General features: G+C 47.3%; 1 protein-coding gene across 1 annotated transcript; it reads right to left on the minus strand.

Annotated features, from left to right (window-relative positions):
- Nucleotides 1–254: 254 nt before the first annotated feature.
- On the minus strand, nt 255–3,372 carry TCF21 (transcription factor 21). Its single transcript, XM_075553915.1, has 2 exons — nt 2,649–3,372; nt 255–795 (listed from the first exon to the last, which is right to left on the minus strand). The coding sequence occupies exons 1-2, from the start codon at nt 3,096–3,098 to the stop codon at nt 706–708; spliced, it is 540 nt and encodes a 179-aa protein (XP_075410030.1). The 5' UTR covers nt 3,099–3,372; the 3' UTR covers nt 255–705.
- Between the last annotated feature and the right edge of the window lie 4,661 nt (nt 3,373–8,033).

The following is an 8,033-nucleotide window of genomic DNA, read 5'->3' on the forward strand; positions in this document are numbered from 1 at the left end:
CCTTTTTAAAAAAACAGTTATATTCTTTCTGATAATCTTAAAAGCACCTCGCAAAAACATGACAGATAATGGCTTCTTTTAAGGTGTCCGTACAAAATAGCATCCGCCAGAGTATAGTGGAAATTAGTTCATTTTCATCTCTAGAAATTTCCATTAGGGTTGCAAAGAGCCACTTTTGTCATCATTTGTCCACTTCGTTCGCTCCCCAAATAAACTTAATTAAAAGAAAGGCCACACCAATGTCAGGGCACTTAGCAATATAAAGAAAGATTTATTTTCGAAAGTAGCAAAACGTTTGAAAAATATATATATCTTTACGTGAATTACTTTATAAATGTGACTGTCAAAGTCAGCTACTCTATGGTCTACATTTTACAACATATTGTACAAAAGATACATATTGATAGGCTCTCATTATCGATTTATAGATCTATAATTACATATTGCACTTGGACCAGCAAGGCTCACAGAGTCATTCACGGTAGAAGTTAATAAAGTTAAATAATGGGGCTCTTTGTAAGTACAGTTGATCTCTGGGTTTGGAAACGAATCTCCTCGTCGTCGCTGTGAAGTGTTCTGGCGGGTGAGACAGGGAGATGAGCATGGGGAGGAGAAAGCCGAGACAGAGAACAGGGAGGCCAGGGGTCGCCTTCCCGGGCCCGCTCCCCTCGGAAGCGCGCCTTTCCCAGGCTCGCGCCTCCAAGGTCAGGACGCTGTGGTTCCACACAAGCGGCTCGCGGTCACCACTTCTTTCAGGTCACTCTCTGGTTTCCCGGCCACCATAAAGGGCCAAGTCTGCAGGAGAGAAGAGGGTGGAGGGGGTAAGTGCTGGGGTGAGCTCCGAGGCTGAGCCGCAAGGCAGGGGCGCGGTGCCGGGGTGCAGTAGCTGGAGACCAGTTATCTGTGCAGCGTATTGGTGTCCTAGCGCTTCCGCGGCTGCCGCCCCAGCGAGCCGCAGTGTAGACTCCAAGCCACAGCTGAGCAGAGATGGGTTGTCCTATAGAGCGAAGTGCTCTTGGAAAACTAAGGGCGGCTGAGGTCTCAGGCGAGACTTAGACTGGACAGGGAAGGCCCGGAGGTGCTGGCAGGCCGGTTGGGCCCCTCAGCGCTGGGCCAGTTTTCCAGGTTTTCAGGGGTCACGTGCCATCACCTCTATCTAATTCCCTCCCTTTCATTTCCTCTGTCACAAACGTGTTTGGGTCACAGTTTCCAAGTTAATAGTCCCTGCTCTAGAGAGGGGGGAAATGCTAATAATAGAATGCACACGCATATTGCACTTCAGATGGGCTTATCACTGCGTTGAGGCAATGCAGTTTGCTTTACTCTCTTCTGTGCTGTCTTATGGTAAAGCTCTGTGGGTTTCTATAAAGAGCCCAAGTAGCGCAGTGTTAAGCGCTTAGCTGCAAACCCCAGGGTCCGCCCAGTGGCAGCTGCTGATTCAAAGAAAGGTGAAGTCAGCAGCGAGTGAAGCTAGTTCCAGCCAATACTTTCGTTTTAGTTTCAGATTTTAAAATGCTGTTTACGCTCTCATCAAAAAGTAAACAGACTTTTAATTTGAAGTTAAAACGATTTTCTTTTACAGCAAGAAGTGTTTTTGAAGCCCACCTCCCTCCCCTCAATTCTCGAAGCCAATTCTAAGTGAGGATGATTCTGACCTCTCTCTCCTGGGTGCAGACTGATAAGACTTGACTTTTCAGAGAAAAATCTCCCTTTCTTATCATAAATAAACAGAAGGGTTCGAAGTTATTGTTGTTTTTCTTTGAAGCCTGGGCGTTTTAAAGTTAAATCAAATTTTAAAAGAATTAAAATGAATTTCTTAAACTATGTAGCGTATTTGCAGAAAAACGCAGCCTGGACAGTCGGGGCTTTTTGCAAATGTTTGAAACATGTTTTAGGCTCAAGCAGCCTGACATCTTAAGATTACAGAGGTAACATGCCCTTCAGTCTTGGACGAGAGTGGATTTATTTAACAGTAATGGATTGCACAAGTATTTGGGAGAATAGACGGCTAGTGTGCAGAGATCTAGATCATCTCAACTTTTTCAGTTAGTGAATCTGTGGGAGAAGAGCCCTGGAGGGACTTACAGGGACAGTTACTGTGTGTGTGTGTGTGTGTGTGTGTGTGTGTGTGTGTGTGTGTGTGTGTGTGTGTAAGGAGCCTATAGGCGGTTGGGGAAGAAATGAATGGCGTGGTTCTTGTTTACAAGAATCGAAGGGGGAAAATCAAGGTCTACTCTTCGGCTGAAAGAAGAATAAAAGGGTTAATAAAGTCATTGCCATGCACCTCAGCAAGCCCTGGGAAACAATGAAGTGAACCTGGGAGATGCTCTCCAGGGCGCCCAGGATCTTGTCCTTGTCCTTCTCCCTCGCCGACCGGCCAAGCCAGGTCTGGTGGCCCGAAGGACCACATCACTGGCAAGCCCCCTAACTGGGCTGCCACGTCAAACGCGCAGGCACGGTGTGGCGTGGCCTGGGTGGGGACCGCCAGCACCTAGTCCCCCTAGGCTCTGGACCAGCGGGCCGTGGTGAGTAAGCCCCCCACCTCCCCAGCCCGCACCGCAGCCCCACGTGCGCCCGGCCGGAGCCCGCCGAGGCCGAGGCCGATCCGCCCGGGGCTGCGGCGGGGCCCGGGCGCCAGGGTCCCTTACCAGGTTGACCGGGTGGATGTAACCATTCTCGTACTTGTCGTTGGCCAGGATCTGCCTCAAGTGGGCGATGTAGCTGGACGCCAGCCTGAGCGTGTCCAGCTTGGAGAGCTTGGTGTCGGGGGGCACCCAGGGCAGGGTGGTCTTGAGCCTGGAGAAGGCCTTGCTCAGCACCCGCATCCGGGCCCGCTCGCGCGCGTTGGCCGCGTTGCGCTGGACCTGCTTCCCCTCCTGGCTGACCCCGCTCAGGGGGCTCTTCTTGGGAGCCGCCTTCCTCCTTTTGCCCAGGCCGCCCCGGCCCTTCTGGGGCGACCCGGTCTCGCAGTTGGAGCTCTCCTCGGTGCTCTCGTTGGAAGTCCCAAACTCCTTGTGCGAGTCCATTTTCAGGCCATCGCATTCCAGCATCTCCACCTCCTGAAGGTCTTCCACGTCGCTCAGGGAGCCGGTGGACATGGTGGAGGCAGGGGATGGGGAGCGGGGGGCGCAAGGGAGAAGGCTAGAGACAGGGAAGAAACCTGGAGTGGTCCCCCGAGTCTGGAGGGGCCCCTGCCGCGTGGGACTTGGGGATTTGGTTGGGCCTGGGGCCTCCCGCCCTTCGCAGACCCACGGGGAGGAATCGCCAGGGCTTCTCCGGGCAGGAGCCGGGGCGCTCTCTTTCCCCACCCCCGGAGTCCAGGCCGTAGGGGAGTGTGAGAGAGCGCTGAGGAATTTGGTGGACACTAGGAATTTATCTGGGGAATAGAGAGGCGGTTCCCTGCAGCCCAGGGGAGGGGCCAGTTGGGCCCTGGCGAAGCTCGCAAGACCCCCTTCACAGCAGGAGGGAAACTCTACCTCCAGCCTCGGCCCTCACTTCCAACTTGTAAAGTAAATCAACTCGTCGGCAACCTGCGAATCCATCCTTCCACTGCCACCCAGGCCCGGGGCGCCAGCCCCACCCACAGCCCGCGCCCTCTGCTCACACCCTAAGGCCTTCTCTACGTCTTAAAAGATCACAGCTGGTTGTTTCTGAGACTTGGGAACAAGACCAGCTCTACTGACTCTTTTTGGGCCTTCTACCCACACATCTCCCCAGTTCCTCCCACCCCGCAGAAAACATCGTATTAAAATCAACGCAGGGGCCACCTGCCTCCTACAAGCACCCCATAAGAGTTCATGGCTCTGCCAAGGTGTCTTCTCACTTTACTTGGGTGGAAAACAGTAGACCAACAAGTGCCTCATAGAATCTTTATGATGATGACAGTTTAGCAAAATAAATAAGATTCTGAGTTTGCTTATTCTGAAGATATCAAACAACTGCAGGTCTAGACACAAACTTGACCCTTGTGTAACCACATACAGTTAGGGTGTGTGTGTGTGTGTGTGTGTGTGTGTGTGTGTGTGTGTGTGTGTGTGTGTTGGTGAGAGAGAGAGAGAGATAGAGAGAGAGAGAGAGAGGCTAATATGCTTGTGTGAAAAATATTTTCTTTGTTGGTAAAGTTTTCTTAATGAATTAGAACATCCTCCCATGTCTCTTTCTAGAAATCTCTTTAGCATTGCCTGAAGCCTTGCTGGCTCTCAGACGTCCTCTTGCATGGCTTCTTTTGTGGGCTCCCTCTCTAAATGGAAGAAGCCCTGGTATGGTTGAGCTGATAACAAGACCAGCAGTTCTACTTCAAGATGCCACTTGCTGCTCCTGTAAGGATGTAGTCTCAGAGACCCAAAGGGACAACTCCACTCTGCCCTGCAGGGTCTCTGAGTCCAAATTAACTTGGCCTCAGTGGGTTGCATTGGTTCCTCTAAATGGGTTTTTCCTCTGACTGCCTACCTCAGGGGCGAATGATTTTTTCCTGCTTGGTCCTTCCATTCTCTTGGCTCACAGCATGTGAAGCTGCCATTTTAAAAATGCTCTTTGGCCCCATCCCTAACTCTAGCCCCAATCATCTTTCGTGAGGAATCAGAAATTCTCCTGGGAAGTAACTAGAAAATCCAAAAGAACCTGAATTTAAGGGACTGAATGAAATTGCTGAAATGAAACTGGGGTTCTGAGTGCCCGGCTCTCTCCCACCGGGATTGATTTCTCCGTTGAAGATAGAGTCAGGCCTTAGAGGGGCTTCTGAGTGCTGGACTCACAGTGGGCACCTCGTCTACATTAAGATATCATATCGCTAATCCTGGGCTCAGCTGGGAATTCACTAACCTCGAATGTTTTGTTTTGTTAGCAGGGTCTTGTTTGCTTTCCCCCATGCTGTAAACTAAACAGATTGTCAGCAAATCAGTCTTTATTAATGAATTAGTTAGAACCCCTCCGCTGTCATATCATTGCCGAGGATTCAAAATTTGTTAATCACCAGGGTAGGGATTTATGAGCTCTCTTATTTTCTGATGTTTGTGCAGGTGGAGATTTAAATGACCATATCCACCATCAAGATTTATTGCGAGAGTGATTGATGTTATAAACCAGGAGAAGGACTCTTCCCACAGCAGGGATGACAGAAACATCAAGTTGAAGTTGCTTTTGTCTTCATGCACAGATGACCCGGGACTACACCACAGAAAGCATAACAATCTAATCCGAGGGCCAAGACAGTCTTAGCAGAACACCCAGCAGGCCTGTTAAACATGTCCGCAGTGATTCCCAAACTAGTTTTTCTTGGATGTACCCTCCCGTGTCTCACAGTCTCAGTAAGACAGGATAGTTCAAGTGATTCTTAGACAAAAAGAACTCTGTAAAAATATAGGTGCCGGGACAAGACTGTGAGATGCACGTGTGTGTAGCTACTGAAATGTCTGCAAGATAGCAAATAATTTCTCAATATGTACCTCTTAGGCTCCTGGATAAGCTGAAAATGAAGAATCAGAAGTAGGGCCTTGCCGTGTGTCAGTTTATTTAGCTGCAGTGTGTGTGTAAATTGAAATAGATACATACATATATATATTTAACTGGCTTGATTCTTTACAACACCATTTTTATATGTAGCCAATGAGATTCAGAAGAACTTGAGCCTTAGTAATGCCTTCTACCAAAGCAATATCTAGGTCTGTGCCCTCTTTAAAAATGCCTTTTTTTTCTGGAGGGGAGCAAACAAGCTTTAGGCTCCAAGCTGGGTTTTGTAGCTAAGAATTATTTTGCTTTAGATAAGCATGAATTAAGTTCCACACACATCCTACAGTGAGACATTTTGATGGGCCAGGGAGAGTTGGCTGAAAGTGATTTTTGCCATGTTCCTAAGATTCTCAAGAGGCTGGCAGCCAGTTGGGGGTGGCTGTGAAAAAGGCTGTCAGTTAGATTGCTTGATGTGGAGTCTTGAAGACAGTAGAATTATAGGAATAATACTTCCCCCCACTTTGACATTTTGTATCTATTTCTGCTAATAAACACTTAGGAACAAATGGGCGGGGGAAATGACTTATTGTTGGATTCTTCTGAGCAAATCAGTTAAACTGTAACTTAAGCTGTGCCAAATTTTCCCAAAATATAAACTATATTCTATGAGAATATGAGCACTTGTGAGAAGCTGTATTAACTCTTTCTGTAACAAGACAGAGATGCCGACCATTGCTGTTTCGCAGCATTAAAAGGAAAACCCATGGCTTGAATGTACTGTCGTTTCTAAAAGTCCTTACCTTGCTTTTCTGAAACAACTATGTCCTGGAAGCATCTGGCCAATTTGCTGCATGCTTCGAAACAATTTGCTTTTGCCAGCAAGACTATTATCTTTGAAAGATTTTAGTGCTCAGGACAATTTATCTCTGAAAGTTGTAAAATGAGGGTTAGGGGTGGAATGTGTCCTTGAACTTAAATCCTGGTTTATCAACTGATGCATTTTCAGGAAGTTCAAGTTTGATTAGGTTGCACTTGGCTGGAATAGCTTCCTTCCTTTCGTATGAGAAGGAGAACCTCACAGACTTATTTTAAAATGACCTCATAAGCCATCATATTCTGTTTCCCAGGGGCAAAAGTATATGCTTCCAACTTCAATGTTCAATATTGTCTTGTAGCCTCATCATTTGACCAGGAAGCCCACAGGCTGGGAAATTGGCTAAACTGCCCATTCTCCCCCACCCCTTCCGTTCTAATTAATGCCAATTAATGCCTTCTCGGTGTTGCCCTTTTTATCTACTAGTAGCCACCGCCACCTCAACCGCGGGCAGCTTTCCGTGCAACTTGTCCCGCTTTCCCGTTCTGAAAATTTGCTGCTCTATCCTTTGTTTGCAGCGGACAGATGGCTTTCTAATTTATGCTCCTAAAAAATCACTAAACTCTGACTTTATTTTCTTAAATTTTAACTTTATTTTGTAAAGCAAGAGTTAGATCCCCTTGTTTATGACATATTGCAGTGATGTGGGCTTATTCGAACTTGGCAGTCAAAGGGAATACAGCACTCATGAGCTATGTGGCTGTCTGTGGAGGCCACGAAGGACAATGCTGATGTATCCTGAGCTGGCACCAGCCCAGGGCAAACATCCACTCTCCAATCAACAATCCTCTTGGTGTTCACCATACCCGAACACTCTTTTTCCATTAAATCCAATGAATAGTAGATCTGATGCAACATACTAAGACTTATTTTTCCCTCCCAACAACTTTATTGGACCACGACTTACATATCATACCATTGAATAGCTCAGTTGTTCAATCATATCAAGGGGGATTACACGATTACCACCACACCAATTTTAGAGCACCCCTCCCCCAAGCCCATGGTTAAATCGCCTTTAAAATAAGTTGGGCAATTACAATCAGTTCTAGCTCCAACTTAAGAACAATTAGTTCTTACATTATGGCCCTGCTCGGTACTCAGCTTCATGAAATTATCACTGAAGATAAGGGTGCTACAGCAAAGTATGGTGAAGAAAGTAGATGGCAACCAGCTATTAATTGGAGTAGTTTCTGATGCCGTAAAGGCTGTATTCAAACAACCAGCCATCTACGCGAGAAGTCAACTAACTCTACACAGAATAAGCACACTAGTTTGTGCAATCCAAAGATGACAATTACAAAATTCAAGTACAGTAAAGAGATAAGTATCAGGGCTAAAATTAAGAGTACCCAATTTGTAGAGGGCCGTGGAGGGCCGTGGGAGTCTGAAACCCATCTGCAGGGTCTCTAGTCAGACGGAGTCACTGCAAATCCATTCTAGCCAAAGGCAATTGTCCCAAACAACCTTACCATCAGGTAGAGATGACTGCAAACTTGATTATGTTTGATCGAACTCGATACTTGGCCAGTTGGCCTCCCTCTAGACACAACCTGAATTTGTACTGAGTGCAAGGCCTCCCTCTAGACACAACCTGAATTTTTACTAAGTGCAAGTACTCTTGGTTGTTCCATGACAGAAATTGCTTCCCTGGCCATTGAGAAACCAAACAAAACCCCAACGCACTGCCTTTGGGTAGTTTCCAACTCAG

This window comes from Tenrec ecaudatus, chromosome 7 (genome assembly GCF_050624435.1).
Source record: "Tenrec ecaudatus isolate mTenEca1 chromosome 7, mTenEca1.hap1, whole genome shotgun sequence".
Taxonomy (NCBI): domain Eukaryota; kingdom Metazoa; phylum Chordata; class Mammalia; order Afrosoricida; family Tenrecidae; genus Tenrec; species Tenrec ecaudatus.

Excerpts from the sequence above, each read along its gene's own strand:
- TCF21 (XM_075553915.1), bottom strand. The coding sequence starts at position 3,098 with ATGTCCACCGGCTCCCTGAGCGACGTGGAAGACCTTCAGGAGGTGGAG. Across the intron at positions 796-2,648 it reads ACATCCACCCGGTCAACCTG|ACTTGGCCCTTTATGGTGGC; the intron begins GTAAGGGACCCT and ends TCTCTCCTGCAG.